Source organism: Bos indicus, chromosome 18, assembly GCF_029378745.1.
Source record: "Bos indicus isolate NIAB-ARS_2022 breed Sahiwal x Tharparkar chromosome 18, NIAB-ARS_B.indTharparkar_mat_pri_1.0, whole genome shotgun sequence".
Lineage (NCBI taxonomy): Eukaryota > Metazoa > Chordata > Mammalia > Artiodactyla > Bovidae > Bos > Bos indicus.
The window spans coordinates 53871028-53893220 of record NC_091777.1 but is presented as its reverse complement, the minus strand read 5'-3'; the positions used below and the strand labels follow the sequence as shown (position 1 = coordinate 53893220).

The 22193-nt window shown below is 48.3% G+C and overlaps 1 protein-coding gene across 3 annotated transcripts; it reads left to right on the top strand.

Moving 5' to 3' along the window:
• The first annotated feature begins 34 nt into the window (after window positions 1-34).
• RSPH6A (radial spoke head 6 homolog A) lies at window positions 35-21875 on the top strand. Of its 3 annotated transcripts, none has more exons than XM_070771302.1 (6): window positions 35-912; window positions 7823-8057; window positions 13349-14113; window positions 15559-15703; window positions 16472-16589; window positions 20258-21872. In XM_070771302.1, exons 1-6 carry the CDS (start codon window positions 266-268, stop codon window positions 20400-20402), a joined length of 2055 nt encoding a protein of 684 aa, XP_070627403.1. In that variant the 5' UTR covers window positions 35-265; the 3' UTR covers window positions 20403-21872. The 3 variants fall into 3 exon arrangements, with proteins under 3 accessions (XP_070627403.1, XP_019834195.2, XP_070627404.1); XM_019978636.2 differs by having other exon boundaries at window positions 20187-21866; XM_070771303.1 differs by lacking the exon at window positions 16472-16589 and having other exon boundaries at window positions 20187-21875.
• Window positions 21876-22193: the final 318 nt, after the last annotated feature.

Below are 22193 nucleotides of genomic sequence, written 5' to 3'. Positions count from 1 at the left end.
GCAGAGGCTGGTGGGCGTGCCCAGGAGGCCCTCCAACCCGCCGGGGAAGACTGCAAGCCCCTCTGGCATGGGGCTGCGCCTGCGCGAAAAGCCGCTTCTTGGTCGCGCATCCCCGCGTGCCCTGTCCTGGTAACGGCCCTCCCCCTCCGTCCCTAGCAACCGGCGCAGCTAGCCCAGCGGCTGCTGGGTGCACACAAAACGGGCGACTGATCTGGCCTGCCTATCTGCAAGCCTTCTTCCTGGAAGTCTGCGATCCCTTTGAACTATGGGGGACCCTCCACCTGACCCCGAGCCCCCTTCTCAGCCGACCTCCAGCAGTAGAAACTCACAGGTCTCCGAGCGGCGGCGCAGTCGGGAACGCACCAGGCCCCTGGTCCCCGAGGAGCTGCAGCAGATACCGCTTGACCCCCAGATCCTGCGCGGCAGTCAGGAGGTGCTGTCGAATCAGAGCAACCTCCGTGGCTGGCCACAGAGGGCCAGCCTGACCCCAAACGAGAACCTGGTTTTCCAGGCCGAGGACCCTTATGTGAACCCAGGCTTTTCCGCAGAGGTGCAGCCCCAAGCTTACCTGAGCGAGGGCAGGCTCCAGGCCAGCCACAACGCCAGCCTAATGCTGCCCCAGCTACAGCAGGGTGAAGGCAACCTATTCCAGCAACTGGAGTCTGCCTACCAGGGGTCGCCGGCAGACCTCCCGGGCCAGTTCACCATGTACCAGAGAGAAGACCTGCCATTCAGCCAGGGTACCCAGCATGGGCCCTACATGAGGGATGACCCCACTCTTCAGTTCTCGCCCTCTGAGCTGGGTTTCATGTCCTTCAATATGGAGTTGCCCGAGCCAGAACCTCGCGAGCTGGCCGTGCAGAACGCCAAGGCCTACCTGCTGCAGACCAGCGTCAACAGCGACCTCAGCCTGTGAGAGAGGGCCCTGGAAGTGGGGCGAGGGAGGGACCCAGGCAGGGAGAGACCTCAGCCAAGGCCCCACCTCCTCGTCTAGACGAGATTGCTCTTCACTGAGAACCAGCGACCACTCTGGGGGCATCTAACTCAGACTGAGAGTTAGGGAATAAATAGCAACACTAGCTAGCATTTACTTAACCAGACTGTGCCAGCAATTCACAGGTTAACAGCTGGTTCTCATGGCTGAGCTTAGCACAACTGTTCCAATTTTGAAAGAAAAGTGAAAGTCGCTCAGTCCAGTTGGAGGCTTTACGACCCCATGGATTGTAGCCTGCCAGGCTCCTCTGTCTATGGAATTCTCTAGGCAAGAATATTGGAGTAGCTAGCTATTCCCTTCTCCAGGGGATCTTCCCAATCCAGGGATTGAACCCAGGTCTCCCGCATCGCAGGCGAATTCTTTACTGTCTAAGCCAGTACTTAGTTAGTTACTGCCTAACCCAGGGAGGGAAACAGACACAGAGGAATTAGGTCCCACGTGCAAAATAACACAGCTTAGCTATGGTAGATCCAGGATTTCAGCACAAGTGATTTGGCTCCTGAGGCCCTGTTATCCACTAACATTTCCTGCCTGAGAAAGGCATTTGCCAAGGCCATGTAGATGCAGTCATAGGCCCCCATCACAGCCTCATGAAGCTTACACTCTAGTGGGGGAATGGACAATAAGTATAAGGTGATAACAGCTAAGGTGAGCGATAGAGCAGAGTAAGGGGATGGGAGTGGATGTTAAATCATACGAGGTCAGGGAAGGCCTCTCTGAGGAAGTTACATTTGATCAGGAACCTGAAAGAGGTGAGAGAGAGAGCACCATGTGGGTAAACTGGAGGAAGAATTGTCCAGACATAGGACACAGAGTAAACTCCGGGAGTTGGTGATGGACAGGGAGGCCTGGCGTGCTGCGATTCATGGGGTCGCAAAGAGTCGGACACGACTGAGCAACTGAACTGAACTGAACTGAACTGAGGCCACAGTGAGCTTAAAGGCTTGGGAGCTTGCTGTGTTTGAGGAACAGCAAGGAGGCTGGTGTAACTGGAACCAAGGGAGGAAGCAGGAGAATGAGAAAAGAGTTGGGAGGAGTAGCAGGTCTTGCTCAAGCACAAAGCTGACCCCCATTCCTCCCACGCTCAGAGCCTGCCATGGCTCACCAGTGCCTTCAGAAGAAGGTTCCTACTTCTCAGAACAGCCTTCAAGGTCTTATGTAATTCAACCCCTCCTCCCTCTCCAAATGTCATCTCTAGTCAGCTCCTACCTCAGATCCTAGAATCTAGTCAAAATTAACCTCAAAATAAATAAATAACCCACAGCTCTGCCCCAACAGCACCCAGCCCTTGGGAGTTTCAAGGTCCCTTAATGGGTCTTTTCTCTTTCTTTCTTTTTGGTCATGCCGCATGGCTTGCAGAATATCAGTCCCCTGACTGGGGATTGAGCCTGGGCCATAGCAATGAAAGCCTGAATTCTAACCAGTAGGTTAGAGTGAGCTCCAGTGAGTTCCCTCAAGTCCCCTGTTGAAAAGCTCTCTCTCCTTCTTGCCCTTCCCAAGTCAATGAAGGCTCTCAACCATACCCAGCACTGCTGCCAAATGGTTGCACACTGAAGAGGCTTAGACATACATGATTTGAAATTAGGCAAAGTGAAAGTGAAAGTGGAGTTGCTCAGTCATGTCTGACTGTTTGTGACTCAATGAACTGTAGCCACCCTCCAGGCTCCTCTGTCCATGGGATTTTCCAGGCAAGAATACTGGAGTGGGTTGCCATTTCCTTCTCCAGGGGATCTTCCCAACCCAGGGATTGAACTTGGGTCTCCTGCATTGCAGACAGACTCTTTACCGTCTGAGCCACCAAGTGGCTCAGAAATTAAGCCAACTTGGTTTTCAATCCTGGCTGTGCTACCCCTGGGTGACCTCATGACCTCAACTTTTCTAAGCTTCAGTTTCCTCATCCGGAAAGTGAGGATCATAATTTTCTCTCAGGTGTCTGTGGTGAGAATTCAACATTGCTTTCAAGGGCCCAGCATAGTGCCTGACTCAGGTGAATGGAAGTCATGCTGGTACTGTTAACTCTCCAGCCTCCTTTTCCTATCTCAACCCGTCTTCCTCACTCTGCTCCAGCCACAATGACCTCAATATTCCTCCAACATGCCAGGCACACCCTCAGCTCAAGGTCTTTACACTCCATTCTCAATCACGTCATCTGCAAACCATGGTAGTTTTGCTTCTTCCTTTCTAAAATTTTACATTTTCTTTTTCATGTCATATTTCATTGGCTGGGATCTCCAGTGCATTTTATAGAAATGGTAAAAGAAGGCTTCTACCTTTCCAATCTCATAGAATTATTCAGTCTTTCACCATTACATTTGGTGTGGGCTGCAGCTTACGCATGTCTCCTCTTTATGAGATTATAGAATATTATTCTATTCCTAGTATCCTAGGTTTTTAAACATCATGAGTGGATACTGAATGTTAGTTTCTCTGCACCTATTGAGGTGATCTCCCATAATCTCTTTTAACATGTTAATGTGATTAATTAATTTTTTTCTGTATTTTTCTAATATAGGTCCAGTCTAGCATTCTTGTTAGCCCTATTTAATCATGGTGTGCCACCCTTTAGGGGCTTCCATGGTGGCTCAATAGTAAAGAATCTGCCTGCCAATGTAGGAGATGCAGGTTGCATCCCTGGGTTGGGAAGATCCCCTGGAGAAGGAAATGGCAACCCACAGTATTCTTTTTTAATTTATTTTTTATTGAAGGATAATTGCTTTACAGAATTTTGTTGTTTTCTGTCAAACCTGAACATGAATCAGCCATAGGTGTACATATATCCCTTCCCTTTTGAAGCTCCCTCCCATCTCCCACCCCATCCCACCCCTCTAGATTGATACAGAGCCCCTGTTTGAGTTTTCTGAGCCATATAGCAAATTCCCATTGGCTATCTATTTCACATGTGGTAATGTAAGTTTCCATGTTACTTTTTCCATACATCTCACCTGCTCCTCCCCTCTCCCCATGTCCATAAGCCTCTTCTCTGTGTCTGCTTCTCCACTGCTGTCCTATGAATAAATTCTTCAGTACCATTTTTCTAGATTCTGTATATACACATTAGAATATGATATTTAACTTTTTCTTTCTGACTCACTTCACTCTGTATAATAGATTCTAGGTTCATCCACCTCATCAGAACGGACTCAAATGCATTCATTTTTAATGGCTGAGTAATATTCCATTATGTATATGTACCACAATTTCTTTATCCATTCATCTGTCAATAGAAAGCTAGGTTGCTTCCATGTTCTAGCTATTGTAAATAGTGCAGCAATGAACAATGGGATACATGTGTCTTTTTTAATTTTAGTTTTCTAAGGGTATATGCCTAGAAGTGGGATTGCTGGGTCATATGGGGTTTTATCCCTAGTTTTTTTTAAGGAATCTCCATACCATCTTAGTGGCTATATCAATTTACATTCCCACCAACAGTGCAAGAGCGTTCCCTTTTCTCCACATCTGCTCCAGCATTTGTTTGTAGGCTTTTTGATGATGGCCATTCTGACCAGTATGAGATGATATCTCATTGTAGTTTTGATTTGCATTTCTCTAATAATGAGCAATACTGAGCATATTTTCATGTGTTTGTTAGCCATCTGTATGTCTTCTTTGGAGAAATGTCTAAGTCTTTCCCCCACTTTTTAATTGGGCTGTTTCTTTTTCTGGCATTGAGTTGTATGAACCGCTTGTATATTTTGGAAATTAATCCTTTGTCAGTTGTTTCATTTGCTATTATTTTCTCCCATTCTGAGGGTTGTCTTTTCACCTTGCTTATAGTTTCCTTTGCTGTGCAAAAATTTTTAAGTTTAATCAGGTCCCATCTGTTTACTTTTGTTTTTATTTCCATTACTCTAGGAGGTGGGTCCTAGAGGATCTTGCTTTGATTTATGTCATCGAGTGTTCTGCCTATGTTTTCCTCTAAGAGTTTAATAGTTTCTGGTCGTACATTTAGGTCTTGAATCCATTGTGAGTTTATCTTTGTGTATGGTGTTAGGAAGTGTTCTAATTTCATTCATTTACATTCAGCTGTCCAGTTTTCCCAGCACCATTTATTGAAGAGGCTGTCTTTGCCCCATTGTATGTGCTTGCCTCCTTTGTCAAAAATAAGGTACCCATCGGTGCGTGGGTTTATTTCTGCACTTTCTGTCTTGTTTGATTGGTCTATGTTCTGTTTTTGTGCCAGTACCATACTGTCTTGATGACTGTAGCTTTGTAGTATAATCTGAAGTCAGGAAGGTTGATTCCTCCAGCTCCATTCTTCTTTTTCAGGACTGCTTTGGCTATTTGGGATCTTTGTGTTTCCATATGAATTGTGAAATTTTTTGTTCTAGTTCTATGAAAAATGCCTTTGGTAATTTGACATGGATTGCATTGAATCTGTAGACTGCATTTGGTAGTACAGTCATTTTCACAATATTGATTCTTCCTACCCAGGAACATGGAATATCTCCCCCTCTGTTTATGTCACCTTTTGATTTCTTTCATTCAGTTCAGTTCAGTCGCTCAGTCATGTCTGACTCTTTGTGACCCCATGGGCTGCAGCATGCCAAGCCTCCTGTCCATCACCAACTCCCAGGGTTTACTCAAACTCATGTCCATTGTGTCGGTGAAGCCATCCAACCACCTCATCCTCTGTTATCCCCTTCTCCTCCCACCTCAATCTTTCCCAGCATCAGGGTCTTTTCCAGTGAGTCAGTTCTTTGCATCAGGTAGCCAAAGTATTGGAGTTTCAGCTTCAACATCAGTCCTTCCAATGAATATTCAGGACTGATTTCCTTTAGGATGGACTGGTTGGATCTCCTTGCAGTCCAAGGGACTCTCAAGAGTCTTCTCCAACACCTCAGTTCAAAAGCATCAATTCTTCAGCGCTCAGCTTTCTTTATAGTCCAACTCTCACATCCATACATGACCACTGGCAAAACCATAGCCTTGACTAGACGGACCTTTGTTGACAAAGTAATGTCTCTGCTTTTGAATATGCTGTCTAGGTTGGTCATAACTTTTCTTTCAAGGAGTAAGTGTCTTAATTTCATGCCTGCAGTCACCATCTGCAGTGTTTTTGGAGCCCAAAAAAATAGTCTGTCACTGTTTCTACTGTTTCTCCATCTATTTCCCATGAAGTGATGGGACCAGATGCCATGATCTTAGTTTTCTGAATGTTGAGCTTTAAGCCAACTTTTTCACTCTCCTCTTTCACTTTCATCAAGAGGCTTTTTAGTCCCTCTTCACTTTCTGCCATAAGGGTGGTGTCATCTGCATATCTGAGGTTATTGATATTTCTCCTGGCAATCTTGATTCCAGCTTGTGCTTCTTCCAGCCCAGCATTTCTCATGATGTACTCTGCATAGAAATTAAATAAGCAGGGTGACAATATACAGCCTTGAGGTACTTCTTCTCCTATTTGGAACCAGTCTGTTGTTCCATGTCCAGTTCTAACTGTTGCTTCCTGACCTGCATACAGGTTTCTCAAGAGGCAGGTCAGGTGGTCTGGTATTCCCATCTCTTTCAGAATTTTCCACAGTTTATTGTGATCCACACAGTCAAAGGCTTTGGCATAGTCAATAAAGCAGAAATCGATGTTTTTTCTGGAACACTCTTGTTTTTTCAGTGATCCAGCGGATGTTGGCAATTTGATCTCTGGTTCCTCTGCCTTTTCTAAAACCAGCTTGAACATCTGGAAGTTCACAGTTCACGTATTGTTGAAGCCTGGCTTGGAGAATTTTGAGCATTACTTTACTAGCGTGTGAGATGAGTGCAATTGTGCAGTAGTTTGAGCAATCTTTGGCATTGCCTTTCTTTATTAGTGTCTTATAATTTTCTGTGTTCAGTTCTTTTGTCTCCTTAGGCAAATTTATTCCTAGATATTTAATTCTTTTTGTTGCAGTGGTGAATGGGATTGATTGCTTAATTTCTCTTTCTGATTTTTCATTGTTAGTATATAGGAATGCAAGTGATTTCTGTGTATTGATTTTGTATCCTGCAACTTTGCTAAATTCACTGATTAGCTCTAGTAATTTTCTGATACTATCTTTGGGGTTTTCTATGTACAGTATCATGTCATCTGCAAACAGGGAGATCTTTACTTCTTCTTTTCCAACGTGGATTATTTTTATTTCTTTTTCTTCTCTGATTGCTGTAGCTAGGACTTCCGGAACTGTTTGAATAATCCCACAGTATTCTTGACTAGATAATCCCATGGAGACAGAGGAGCCTGGCGCCCTACAGGCTTTCCATAGGGTTGCAAAGATTCGGACAGGACTGAGCAACTAAACAGCAACAACAACATCCTTTTAAGAATGCCAGGTACCACTCGCTTAGGATTTCAGCATATGTAGTTCTAAATGAGACTGGCATGGACTTTCCCTTTCTCCTACTTTCCCTGAGTTCTGATATCAAGATTATGTTAGACTCATGAAATGTCTCAGGACCTATGCGTATGCTGTTCCCTGCAACTGCAACACTCTTCCTTCTAATATTTGCACAGTACGCCCCCTCAGTGAATAAGATCATTCAGATCTCAGCTTAAAGGTCACCTTAGTGAGGCTCCCCCTGGCCTCCCTATTTAAAACTGCAAACCATTTCCTATCCCTAGCATTCCCAGTCCCCATTCCCTGCTTTGTTTACCTCCCTATAATTACACACTTTTGTATATTTTGCCCATTTGGTTAATATCTGTCTCTATCGCCAGACTGTCAGGTCCATCAGGGCAGGGACCTTTTCTGTTATCTATGGTGTCCCTAGTGCCAGGGACAGGGCCACATACACAACAGCGAGCTCAGCAAGCTGAGTGATCAGTGTCCCCCACCTCCTACTCCCCTCTCCCTGAGGCAGGTATGAGCACCTGGCGAACCTGCTGACCAAGATCCTGAACCAGAGGCCGGAGGACCCCTTGTTCCTCCTGGAGTCGCTGAACCGCACCACTCAGTGGGAATGGTTCCACCCCAAGTTGGATACGCTTCGGGACGACCCGGAGATGCAGCCCACTTACGAGATGGCCGAGAGGCAGAAGGCATTGTTCGGCCGGAGCAGCAGTGGCGAGGGAGAGCAGGAGATGGAGGAGGAGACGGTGAGCGAGCCAGTGGGGAGGCGTGAGTGGCAGAAAGAGCCGGAGTGGTGGGACCAGCCACTGAGGGCCTTGAACTCCAGGCTAAGGGGTTTAGGCTTTCTCCCGAGGCCACTGGGGCACCACCAGAAGGTTTGAAGCAGAGGGAAAGTTGTAGAAACCTGACTCCAGTGCCACATGGAGGTAGAGGCTGGTTTCTCCTGCCATCCTTTCCTCCTTTCTGCAAAATAACTGCTTTGTGGATATTTTCTGTGAAACCTGCTACCTTCTGGAGTTTTTCAACACTGAAGGTGTCTTCTATCCCCTAGACTCAGTTTCCTCTTTTGCAAATTGAGACCTGCTAACAAGTCTTCCACCCACGACTCATGAACATTCTACTATCCTCGGAATATTTAATTCCATGATTTTCTTTCCAGCATTGTGTTCAGTTGCTCAGTCGTGTCTGACTCTTTGTCACCCTATGGACTGTAGCCCGCCGGGCCCCTCTGTCCATGGTATTTTCCCAGCAAGAGTACTGGAGTGGGTTGCCATTTCCTTCTCCAGGGGCTCTTCCCAACCCCTGGACTGAACCTGCGTCTCCTGCATTGGATGGTGTCTCCTGCATTGGATATAGCATTGGACGATGGCTTAAAATTTGGCTGAAATGTTCTTTCACTGGTTTAAGAAACATTTTGGGGGGACTTCCCTTGTGGATTTCCCTTGGAGAAGGAAATGGCAATCCTCTCTGGCACTCTTGCCTGGAAAATCCCATGGATGGAGAAGCCTGATAGACTACATCCATGGGGTCGCAAAGAGTCGGACACGACTGAGCGACTTCACTTTCACTTTCCCTTGTGGTCCAGTGGTTAAGACCTCACTCTTCCAATGCAGGGGGCACAAGTTCCTTTCCTGGTCAGGGAACTAAGATCCCACAAGCCCTGTGGTGCAGCCAAAAAGAAAGAAATATAAAGAAACATTTGTTGAGAATTCTCTGTTTACGATAATTGTGACATCTCCTAGGCTTAGGAGTGTAGGCTCATTTCATGCCTGAAGCAACCTTAAGGCAAGTGCCATTTATTATTCCTATTCATGGAGGGAGGACTTAGAGGGCTCAAAACTAGAAAAGCCAGGACGAAGAAGGCAGTGAAAGATTGTTGTTGAATCACGCGAATACACCGGGATTCTTGGCCCCCGGAGGAGAAGAATTCAATCCGGGGCCAGAGACGAGGCTTGATTGCTCAGAGCTTTTGTGTAATAAAGTTTTATTAAAGTATAAAGGAGATAGAAAAAGCTTCTGACATAGGCATCAGAAGGGGGCAGAAAGGGTACCTGCTTGCTAGTATTAACAATGAAGTTATATAATCCAAAGAATATCTGGAGGTTGTAAAGACCTCATCAGTCCTACTCCCATAATTTACATTTTAAGATAACACTGTCCTCAGGCAAGATACATCCATGTAAAGACCAGGTCTACTCCCATAATTAACATTTTAAGATAACAGAAGGTTGAATCCAAAGACTGTCCTTAGGCAGGATACATTATTGTTATATAATCCTAAGGAATGTGGAGAAAGAAAAAAAGTTTGTCCTTTCTTCCTCCTTGAGAATTCCAGACCCCTCTCTCCTTGGGGACCCCTAGACTCCTTATCAACCTGCCTAGGAACTGACTCTCTCAGCAGGGCTGTGTCCTCCAAAGCCTGGGCTATCATCTCGGCCATCTCTGCAGATGCTGTTGGTCTGTGCTCACGTCTCATGCTTCTGAAATTCTAGGGTTCTGGCCACAATGGGGTGAGATGCTGAGAGAACCGGGAACGACCATCTGACCAAGGAATGAATGAGCCCTTGGGTGAGCAGAGCGCAGGTGGGAATCCAAGTCTTAGACACGAACAGTTTTTACCTGAAAATACGGTTTTAAATGTTAGATCAGCAGTCTCGAAGTCTCTAAGGAGGCCGCATCGCCTTAGAACTGCACTCTTCCTCCCCGACTCCTCCAGGTCGCACCCCATCTATCGCCAGTCCCTGATGGCCCCGCCTCCTTAGAACGCTGTGCCTTTGGAGGCTCCACCCTCGGCTCCGCCCCCTGAAGTATAATCCTGAGGGAGGCTCTGCCCTCTTCGAAGCCAAGTCACTAGAGGCCCCACCCCTTAGAACTTGGAGGCGGGGTTTCTTTGGTCGCTGTATTTTTGATGATTGCTTTTGGAGCTGGAGTTTTTAATATGAGGTTTGTAAAAGGGCAAAATTAGTGCGGGTATCTGTGGCCTGTGCATGATTCTAGGAAGAAAATCGAATTTGTTACTCAGCACTTTGTATTTATTTTTTCTGTATGAGGGGCTCTCATTCCTCTCATTTTCTATTTCTTTCAAATGGAAAGAATTTCTGTTTCTTTTATGATCCCCAACAGCATTTATGGGAAAACTGTCCTTTCCCCGCTTTGAAAATGCCACCCCTACCCTTCGCTTACACCCGTGTGGACTCCAGTCTGTTTCTGGAGTCCCTGCTTTGCGCCTTGCTCTGTAGATGGTTTTCTGTTCTGGGACTCTCCTGCTTGTTGTTTACAATCGCTGCATAGCAGATCTGGCTCCCCATCACGGCACCTCTGTTTTGAAAAGTTCCTCACTAGTCTCACGTTTATAGTTTTAAAGAAACTTTAGTATTATTCTTGTACTTGTTTGTCAACAGAGCTCACTTTAAGACAGGAAATAGATGTCACAGAAATGAAGACGAGTGGCTTAGACAAGATAGTTTTTCTCACACACAACAGTCAGGTGCAAGCAGTCTGTGGCTGGCAAGGTGGCTCCCCAGAGAAGGGATACTGAGGGCTATCTTCTCCCCCTCTCTCCCCCTCATCCCTTGCCCTTACTCCATCCAAACCAAGAAAGCACCTTTCAGGATCATAAGAATTTGGGCGTAAACCCTATCTCTGACCAAGGCAGTCAGTAAAGCTCACTTTGGGCTGCAGGGACTTGGTCCAAGCAGTGCAGCAGAACATTTCATTGCTTCACTGGGCTGAGAGTGGGTACAGTTGGGGCAGCATTTCCATGAGATCATGGAGAGGCCCAGCGCTTCCCTCCCTTCTGTTGGGTTATCATCATGTTGACGCTTGGTACCTTGAGTTTATCACTTTATGTTTGAACAATGACTACTACAGCCTCAGACATCATATTTCCACACCAGTGCCCTGAAAGGGGAGTGGGGAGCTCTTCTCAGTATGCCCCCCACCTTTTTTTTTTCTGTTGAGCCATGCGGCTTGTGGGATATTCATTCCCTGCCCAGGGACTGAACCCAGGCCACAACAGTGAAAGTGTTGAGTCCTAAGCACTAGGCCACCAATAAACTCCCCCCCACCCACTGACTCCCTTTTTTTAAAAATCCAGAAAGCAAGGGAATTCCCCAGCAGTCTAGCGGTTAGGACTTGGCCCTTTCACTGCTGAGGGTGCTGGTTCAATCTCTGGTTGGGAAACTAATATCCCACAAGCTGGGCAGCATGGTCCAGTAAATCAGTCAGTCAATCAGGAGCCCCTCAGAAAATATCTGCTTGCATCTTATTGGCCAGATGGGGTCACATGACCATCCCTGGCTGCAAGGGAGGCTGGGAAAGTGACTGTGGAACTTCTCCACTTCTCCAGTCTGGAGAAAGCAAGCAATGGAGAAGGGGGTTGAGAATGGTCCTGATTTGGTGGACTGAACCCAACAAACCCAAGGGCAGGAATGTAGCTGGACCCTAGGCCAAGCTGGCATTCAGAGATTCCCCTCTGCTCCTAATTTTTTAAATTCCATCCAGTTGCCAGTAGGAAATCTTTTCCTTCAGGTCATAGATAGGATCTTTCTGGAAACTGGGAGAAAGAAAGAGGAAGCTTCCACAGTTAATAGAAGAGTTACAGAGTAGGGGCTAAGACTATGGCCTCTGGAGCCAGACCAACCCGGGTTCAAACCCAGCCAACCCACAGAAGTCATTTCTAAGCTGGAGGGCACCAGCTGTAGTTTCTCTCCACCCAGTTACAAATTGCAGAGGGACAGAAAGGAGAGCCTGAACTGCCATTTTGTCCTCACTTGCTCCAATCAACAGTGACCAGAGGGCAGGGTGACATAATCTGATCATGGTTGGTGAGGCCACTCCATTGCCAAGTGGGTGGAAGACATTCCCAGAAAGAGGGTGATGGCCACTGGCTCATGGGCCAGGCACACACTCCAAAGAGGGTTTCCTTTGCTCATTCACTTAGCTTCCCTGCCGGCAGCACAGTGAGTCTGGGGATTCAGTTTTGACTCTGTCCCACCGAGCTGCTGGTGTAAATGTCGATTAGGCAAAGAAGCTTTTGCCCTGTGTTTTAGATTGCAGGAAACTGCCAGAATCACTTTCAAAATCATGGTGTTCCTCCTATAGAGTATTAGTCAGGGTGTGCCATGTCAAGCTGAGATAACAAACAGCGGCTTAACGTCACACAGTTTATTTCTCGCTCACACTTCCTACCCATCCAGGCTGGGCTAGGAGGCTCGGCTCATCAGCCATTTGAGATGAACGGTGATGGAGATGCCGCCGTGACTCAGGCTCCCACAGTTGCAGAGCAGGAAAAACAAGGCATAACAAACCCCACACGGGTTCTTATTGCTCCTGCCTGGGTGTGACCTGTGTCCCTTTCACTCCCATTTCAAGTGGTCAGAGCAAGTGACATGACCGCTCCTAATGCACAGGGGTGGGGGTGGGAATGTATAATCCCCCTGTGGAGAGGGACTTCTGATATTTGTGAATAAGGAACCAGTCTAGTGTTCACAGAAAGCAAATGCAGTACTTGTTCCTTTTATTAATAACACTGAGCTCACAAATGGAGCTTTAAAGAAAATGGAAATGCACTATACAACTTTAAGAAAAAAAATGCAATACATTTGTCCCCAAATCTTTTACATCAACTATACAATTTAAGGGCTTCCCAGGTGGCTCAGTGGTAAAGAATCTGCCTGCCAGTGCAGGAAATGCAGGTTGGATCCCTGGCTTGGAGAGATCACCTGGAGGAGGAAATGTCAACCCCACTCCAGTATTTTGCTTGGAGAATCCCATGGACAGAGGAGCCTGGCGGGCTACAGTCCATGGGGGTTTCAAAAGAGTCAGACACAACTGAGCAACTGAGTACTCACGCAGGTACAATTTAAGTAAGCATCATAGTTCCTTGGCACACATACCCCTCCATCAGTGGCCAGAAATGGTTGCTTGAGCAACTGGATTACCTAGTAGTTTAAGTCTCTGGACTCTAGGAGAGTCAGCATGGGGAGCAGGGCTTCAACCTGGTTCCCTCTGCCATCCGCCCCCTACCCCGCTGCAGGCTGAGACCGCGGTGCCAAACATAATGGAGAAGGCCTTCTACTTCGAGCAGGCCGGCGTGGGCCTGAGCTCCGATGAGAGTTTCCGCGTCTTCATGGCCCTGAAGCAGCTGGTGGAGCAGCAGCCCATCCACACCTGCCGCTTCTGGGGCAAGATCCTGGGGCTCAGTCGCAGCTACCTGGTGGCCGAGGTGGAATTCCGGGAGGGCGAAGAGGAGGCGGAGGAGGAGGAGGTGGAGGAGATGACGGAGGGCGGCGAGGGGATGGAGGCGCACGGAGAGGAGGAGGGCGACGAGGACGAGGATAAGGCCACGGATGTCATCCCCAAGCCCACGTGGAAGCCGCCGCCCGTCATCCCCAAGGAAGACAGCCGAACCGGCACCAACAGGTACCTGTATTTCGTGTGCAACGAGCCGGGCAGGCCGTGGATGCGGCTGCCCCACGTCACACCGATCCAGATCGTGCAGGCCCGCAAGATCAGGAAGTTCTTCACGGGTTACCTGGACGCGCCAGTCATCAGCTACCCGCCCTTCCCGGGCAACGAGGCCAACTACCTGCGGGCCCAGATCGCCCGCATCTCGGCCGCCACGCACATCAGTCCCCTCGGCTTCTACCAGTTTGGCGAGGAGGAGGGCGACGAAGAGGAGGAAGGTGGAGCCGGGCGCGACTCCTACGAGGAGAACCCCGATTTTGAGGGCATCCCGGTCCTCGAGCTGGTGGATTCCATGGCCAACTGGGTGCACCACACGCAGCACATCCTGCCGCAGGTGAGGGCGGGGCTCCAGCCGCCCAGGCCGGGGCGGGGGTGGGGTGGGGTGTAGGACCAGGTGTGACCCCGGAACTAGCTATGCCAAGCACCTGCTGGCAGCGAGGCATCTGTGCTCCATAATAGTCCTCCATGCATCCATCCATCCATTCATTCAACAGATATTGGTTGACAGTCCCCAGTCAGAAACCTTTGGGACCAGATGCCTCTTGGAATCCTGAATTTTTCAGATTTAAAAATGGTGATATTGGAATTCCCTGGTGGTCCAGTGGTTAGGAGGGGCTTTCCCCGGTCACTCAGCGGTGAAGAATCTGCCTGCAATGCAGGAAACCTGGGTTTGATCCCTGCGTGGGGAAGATCCTCTGGAGGAGGAAATGGCAACCCACTCCAGTATTCTTGCTGACTCCAGGCTTCTGGGGGCCAGGGTTTGATCCCTGGTCAGGGAACTAAGATCTGACAAGACAAGTGGTATGGCAAAAAAAGTACTTATAAAAATAAGAGTACTTTAAAAATACACAAAAATAAAAAGATGACACAGTGCACATACCATATATTACATAACATGTCAAGGAGGCACTGGGGCTGCAGCCCATTTTTAAAGGTGTCACTTTCTGCAGCAACACTGAAAAGCCTCTCATCTGTCAGTCAGGATTGCAGCCAAATGACTCATGAAAAAAACTTGGTTTTCAAAGCTTTCCAAATTTTGAAAGTGTGGGTAAGAGGTGGTGGACCTGCATTTACTGAATGCCTAGTTTGTCTAAACTTTACATACATTTATTTGTCCATTCAAGGACGCATCCCTTGTGTGCTAGGAACTTTCTTATTCATTCATTTATTCGATAAACATTGATTATGGACTCCGAATAACCGCTTTTGAGATTGCTATAATGGCCATTCCCATTCAGTTGCTGAAACTGAGTTCTGCTATATGGTCTGCACTTAGGTTCACTCATTCATTCAACAGACGTTTACTAACTCTTCAGTACTTCCTTCAACCCAACAATAATCCAATGAGAGAGGCATCCATGACACCCCCATTTCACAGATGAGCAAACAGAGTGCCATATGGGCTGTTGAATGTCAACTCCACAAGGGCAGAGATGTGGGGGTCTCTTTTTCTCAAGGACGTAACTCCAGCACCAGGAGCACTGCATGTATATAGTAAGTGCTCCTTAAATATACAATAAATGAATGGATGGATGGCTCCCTAAACGGAGCCCACAGAGGCTGAGAGAGGAGGGGTTCCCGTCTCACCGCAGCAGCTCTCTCGGCCCATTCTCCCCCGCCCTCCTGCCTGTGCAACTCACCCTGACCTTTACCCACACCTGGGTCCCTGGGAATAGGACTGGGCCCCAGCATCCTGCCTGGCCCTTCACCACTTCCCAGGGAACAGAGCCTGGGCTGTTCCCTGGGGCTACCAGCTGACCTCCTCCTCCCCACCTGCAGGGCCGCTGCACTTGGGTGAACCCTTTGCAGAAGACAGAAGAGGAGGAGGAGTTGGGGGAGGAGGAAGAGAAGGCAGATGAAGGAGTAGAGGAAGTGGAGCAGGAGGTCGGGCCCCCGCTGCTGACCCCCCTCTCAGAAGACGCAGGTAACAGCCCCACACACAGGCCAGTGGAGGCTGGGAGAAAGGGAGGGGAAGCAGTTCTCTGAGCCTCTGTTACATTCTCATCTATAAAATGGGCAGCCCATGGGGTTATAAGAGCATGTCCATCTTGTGAGCCGTATCTGGCCCATGCAACGGCCCAGATGGTGACACATGATCTTTTGAGTCCCATGTGGGCTTGGAAAAAGGGAGCGAGAGCTAGGGCGGCCTCCCCAGAGGAGGCAGGACTTGAGCTGGATATTGGAAGACTGGACAGGAATTTCCTGAGGTTGGGACCTCAGGTAACTGATGGGAGGAAGGAGGAGAGGCTGAGAGTGGGTGAGCAGAGTGAGGATGTGAACGCAGATTTCCATGAGTCTGGAGCCTGTAGGCCGTCCTCTGAGCCCTGGTTCAAACTGATGGCCAACGTAGAAGGGGAATCACAGCGGCACCCCTGTCAGGGGCCCTCGGGACTCATGCCACTCCGCACAGGAGGTGAGATAAGTGTCTCCATTGCCTGGGTGTGATCACTGAGGCTCAGAGAGGTGGAGTGGCTTCCTCGGGCCACACAGAAAGAGTGGTCAGAGCCAGGGTTCAAACACGGAAGCCAGAGCTGTTGGTTCCCACAGTTCCCTTCATGCCCTTCCGCTTCCTCCCTCTTTGCTCCCTCCCATCCTTCTCGCCGCCTTCCCTTCTCGGGGGCTGTGCATTGCAGCGGGGCAGGGGGCTGCAAGCCAGTCTCTGACCTCCCTGGTGCTCTCTGCTCCCCTACAGAAATCATGCACATGGCACCGTGGACCGCCCGCCTGTCCTGCACTCTCAGCCCGCAGTATTCCGTGGCTGTCGTGCGCTCCAATCTCTGGCCAGGGGCCTATGCCTACGCCAGTGGCAAGTAGGTCTTCTTCTAGTTTTCCCCAGCAGAGGGCGCTCCTACAACTTCCTCAGAGTCTGACGTGCTGGGGCAACCCACTAGGGTGGGCAAAGATCGGATAGGCTCCCTTAAGGAAGCCCCTAGGGGCTAATGTCTTCACTCAGAATCCAGGAGTCCCACGAGGATTAAAATCCCAGACCAAGAAATCCCAAACCAAGAGGGTGTGAGCCTCTGGGATGACAGAATGGAGGATCAGAATGGGAAAGGAATTGACTCAGGGTCACACAGCACCTGCAGGATTCAAACCTGGATATCTGACCCCCCTGGCCCAGGGTTCCGTGCTGTATGAGGCATGGAGCCAGAGAGCACTCAGATGTCCCCTTTGGGGTGGCCATTAGAGGGACAGAGTCTCATCTCTGGGGAAGCTAACTGCTTCCCTAAGTCTCCTGGAGGGTCTTCTCTCTATGGGCAGAAATCTTCCCCACCAGGATTCCCTCACCGGTCATTTCCAAAAGATCTGCAAGCCAAAATCACTTCCATATCCTCTCACCTCAGTTACACACTCCAGGCGGTCCCTCCGCCTCTCTCCAGCTTTTCTGCTCCCCGGGCATGCACTTACCAGCGCTGTCCACCAGATGGCACGACGACTTTTCATAGCTTTTCCTTTTCCGTCTCAATGATGAACCTGCACGGGATCCGCTACTGGGATTCACAAGGAAAGGTGGGATTTGATGTAATCTTTATAATTTATCCACATTCTTCGCAATTTCTTTTTCGCCTCCAGAAGCGTGGAAGAGACATACTCGCTTTTACCAATGCCCCTCTGGCCACACCCTGATTTGCCAACATTCCTCTGAAAGCAAAAGATCCAAACTTGGTCTCACCCACCCATCCTCCACCCCCGAGTCCCCAACCACCCATCATCCACCCTCCCATCCACCACCCAATCAGGCATCCGTCTATCCCCACTTTGTTCTTTATAAAAGACTCTGGAATGTCACTGTTTGCCAGCTGTATGCTGGGCCCCAAGCACTTTGTTGAAAAAGCAGATATGAATCTGGGAGCAGGCAGAGGAGGCATAGCTGCCAACGGCACATGGAGCCTCACCCTCCCTCACCCCCATCCCCACCCCAGTCAAATATCTAGTTCCAAATGGAGAGAAGTACCACTAGGGAAAGTGGAGGGACAGATGACAGCTCGCAACTGTCATGTCTAGGGATCAAGGAAGGATTCCTGGGAAAAGCAACCTTGATCTGAAACCTTTGAGGGAAAGAGAAAAGTAACTAGGGGACATTCCCCTTCTTCTTCTTCTTTTTTTTTTTTAACAATTCAAATCAGACTTATTCATTTATTTTGGCCGAGAGACTTGCAGGATCTTAGTTCCCTGACTAGGGACTGAACCAGGTCCTGGCAGTGAAAGCACTGTGTCCTATCCACTGGACCTCCAGGGGGCTCCCCAGGAGGACATTCTAGACTGGAGCTTCCTAAACTTCGAGGGGCTAGGACTCACCAGGGGCTCTGGTTAAAGCGCAGTTTCTGGTCCCCTAGGTCTGGGTTGGAGCCCAAGACTCTGCCTTCCTAGCAAGTGCAGCCTCCTGAGTGAGGTGCTGGTTCCTGGACCCCAGGAACCAGGGCTGGCAGAGGTCAAGGGTTTCCAAGGAAGCAGTGATTTTTGAAGCCTCCGACAAAGCGATCTGGAGGAAAAGGATTCTCGAGGGGACAGCAAGGCTGTGAAAATAAGGTCAAATCCAAACTGCTCCCCAGGGCAAACTCTCTGGCTCTCTCCCTGTCTCTCAGTCTCTTCCCCTTTCTCCCACTTACTCCTCTTTGTTTCACCCATTAAAAATCTGGGGAGAGGTGAGTTGGTGGGGCTGCTGCTGCTGCTGCTAAGTCGCTTCAGTTGTGTCCGACTCTGTGCGACCCCATAGACGGCAGCCCACCAGGCTCCCCCGTCCCTGGGATTCTCCAGGCAAGGACACTGGAGTGGGTTGCCATTTCCTTCTCCAATGCATGAAAGGGAAAAGTGAAAGGGAAGTCGCTCAGTCGTGTCCGACTCTTCGCAACCCCATGGACTGCAGCCAGCAGGCTCCTCCATCCATAGGATTTTCCAGGCAAGAGTACCGGAGTGGGGTGCCATTGACCCAACCAATTACATCCTTGTTTATTATTAGTCTCCTCCCTCTAGAATGTAGGCACCATGGCAGCAATTCTAATTCTTTTGCTTTTTTTAACATTGATTTGTTTTTAATTGAAGGATAATCGCTTTACAATATTGCTTTGGTTTCTGCCAGCAATTCTAATTCTTGTCTAATTTGTTCACTGCTAGGCTCCCACAGTTAGACCAGTGCTGGCCAATGTATATAAAATATGAGCCACATATGTCATTTAAAATTTTCTAGTAGCCACATTCAAGAAATAAAAATAGACAGGCAAAATTCATTTAATAATGTATTCAACTCCAAATATCCTAAATATTCTTATTACAACATGAAATCAATAATGTAAAAATTGTTAATGAGCTACTTTGTATTTTGTTCATACTGTCTTCAAAATCTGGAGTGAAGGTTACACCTTTAGTAGATCTCAATTCGAGTGCTGCATTTTTTTTTCCACACCTTGCGACCAGTGGGATCTTAGTTCCCCAACCAGAGATCAAACCCACACCCCACTGCATTGGAAATGCAGAGTCTTAACCACTGGATTGCCAGGGAAGTCCCTTAGGTACTAAATTTTCATCAGAAATACTTGACCTGTATCCAGATTTCACAACATTTACAGTTGAAAAAGTAGATTTACGTGCCCAGGTTGTCCCAGACATATTTGGATGTCTTCCAATAAATGAAGTATTGGTTTTATAATTTAGATTAATTAAAATTAAATAAAATCCACACCATCCAACAACAGCAGAACACACATTCTTTTCAAGTGCATATGGAACATTCCCCAGGATAGACCAAATGATAAATTTAGAAAGATTAATCATATAAAATATCTTCTCTTACCACACTGGAATAAAATTAGAAATCAATTAAAGAAGCAAATCTGAGGTGGCACAGTGGTTAAGACACTGAGCTTCCAATAGAGGGGGTGCAGGTTTGATCCCTTCGGGAGGCTAAGATCCCACAGGCCTTGAAGACAAAAAAACCAAAACATAAAATAGGAGCAATATTGTAACAAATTAAATCAAGATTAAAAAAAAAAATTAGTCCACAACAACAACAAAATATCTCTTAAAAAAGGAAATTTGGGAAATTCATAAGTATGTAGGAATTAAACAGCATAATCCTGAACAATCAACAGGTCAAAGAAGAAACCACAAGTGAAATCTGAAAATTAAATAAAATTCAAAATTCAGTTCCTCCGTCTGGCCAGCCCCGTTTCAGGTGCTCACCAGCTATGTGTGCTGTTAGACATTGCAGCTCTGGACACAATCTGGCAGTTAGGAAGATGCCCAGGAAATAGTGAAAGAACAGTCGAACAGGGAAACCTGGTGGGCACATTGCACTCTACTGCCCACAACTCTGCAGCATGCTGTGCCTAAATTGGGTCCCACCTTTAACAAAAGTCCAGGCTGGGGTCTTTGAGGGAGGACTTGCCAGCACCTCTCCACCCCTCCAGGAAATTTGAGAACATCTACATCGGCTGGGGTCACAAGTACAGTCCTGAGAACTTCAACCCATCCCTGCCAGCCCCCATTCAGCACGAGTACCCCAGCGGCCCGGACACTATAGAGATGAGCGACCCCACGGTGGAGGAGGAGCAGGCCCTGAAGGCTGCCCAGGAGCAGGCCCTGGCGGCTGCGGAGGAAGAGGAAGAAGACGAAGAGGAAGATGAGGATGAGGACCAGGATGACTGAGGCCCCCTAGCCCCCTCCTCAAGCAGGTAGCCAGCAGGTTTTCCCTTATACAGACTTATAGGTTGATTTTTTTTTTTTTTCATAGTAGGTTTGCTTTCTGACCCTAAAGGACAGGGGTAGAAGAGGAAGACAGCTGCTCTAAATAAAATTTCCCCAAGGCATTTGGGTGAGTCACTCAATCATTTGTTCACCACGTCTGTTGACAGGACCTCAGAGTCAGGACTATAGCACTTTGCTGTGAACCCAGACATTGCCTGGCATAGTCTCTCCCATCTGTTCATTTATTCATTCATCTGGCCATCAAACAACTCTTGAAGTGCCGCCCCTGGTCAGGCCAGCCCTGTGCTGGGGACACAGCAGCGACCAAGTGACCCAAGATTTATTCTCCCAGGGCTGGATACTCTACAGGAGAGACAGATGCCTTCCTCAGGGAATGACAACCCAGAAGGGGGAGCCCAGAGCACTGACAGAGCTGCTGAGCTCTGGCTCATAAACGGCCAAGAACAGAGTAGGAAGGCATTCCAAGCAGAGGGAACAGGGTGTGAAAAGATCCAAGATCAAGAGCGAGTGTGATGTGTTGGGGTAGATGCTCAAACCTCATTTTTGAGACATGGTGTGAGGAGTCAGTGGCAACAGATAAGGCTGGAAAGTTTGCAGGAACAGATTACCCAGGGTTGAACTCTGTCCTGAGAGCCCTAGGGAGGCCATGGATGGGCTTTGAACAGCGGTGGGCCGGGCCTGATCGTATTTATGCTTTAAAAAGACCTCTCTAGATCCCAAGTGGAGTGTAGATAGGGGAGACATGGGTCTGGGAGAGCAGAGACAAGGCTGATACAGGGAGAGTCCAAGCAGGAGAGGAGTTTCGACCGAGGCTGCAAAGAGGAATGGACTGGAATAGAGGAATTCAGGTGACAGAATGCAAAAGACTTGGGGATTGTAATCAGGGAGTGAAGAGAAATGGCAGAAGTCTAGGGAAACACCGAAATCTGCAGCCTGGTGACTGGAAGGAATGGCAGTGCTGCCTCTAAAATGACACAGGAGAGGAGTGGGGTTTGAAGTAAGATTGTCAGTTTCATTTAAGATCTGTGATGGGAGCAGGAAGGGAGGGACACTGACTATTAGGGAGCTGTTGGGATCAGGAAGAAATTTTGGATTACCAGTGGATTACTGGGACACCTAGAGTATTGCAGGGATCAATCAAATTTTGGTGGGTGTTGGAGGAGTGAGTGAGGTTGTGGAAACATATAGGAGTTTGGTGGAAAATGTGGAGCTGTTCAATTCAGTTCAATCACTCAGTCATGTCCGACTCTTTGCAACCCCATGGACTGCAGCACTCCAGGCCTCCCTTGTCCATCACCAACTCCCGGAGCTTACTCAAACTCACGTCCATTGAGTTGGTGATGCCATCCAGCCATCTCATCCTCTGTCGTCCCCTTCTCCTCCTACATTCAACCTTTCCCAGCATCAGGGTCTTTTTGCTGTTAATCAATTAATCAGTATTGGGTCAGATGAAGTCACTGGAGTTTTATGGAGACGTTGGAAATCAATGAGATTTGCAGGATCATCAAGGGTGGGAAGGGTTGGAGATGCTGTGGCTAGTCGGGGACTTTAAGATGTAAGTGGAAAATACTGGAGGGTGTATGTTGGGAGTCTTCAGGAGACATTAGGGTCACCTGAAGTCATTTCTGTGACGTCATGGGAAAGACAAGTTGTGGACGAGGCCTCCTCTTGAGGGTACTCCCGTTGCTAGGAAAACGGTTCCCAGGGCG

What these genes read in the sequence shown, in the direction of transcription:
- RSPH6A (XM_019978636.2), top strand. Translation starts at nt 266, where the DNA reads ATGGGGGACCCTCCACCTGACCCCGAGCCCCCTTCTCAGCCGACCTCC. An exon ending in CGCAGCACATCCTGCCGCAG is followed by an intron (nt 14,114 to 15,558) that starts GTGAGGGCGGGG and finishes CCCCACCTGCAG; the next exon opens with GGCCGCTGCACTTGGGTGAA. An exon ending in TATGCCTACGCCAGTGGCAA is followed by an intron (nt 16,590 to 20,186) that starts GTAGGTCTTCTT and finishes CCACCCCTCCAG; the next exon opens with GAAATTTGAGAACATCTACA.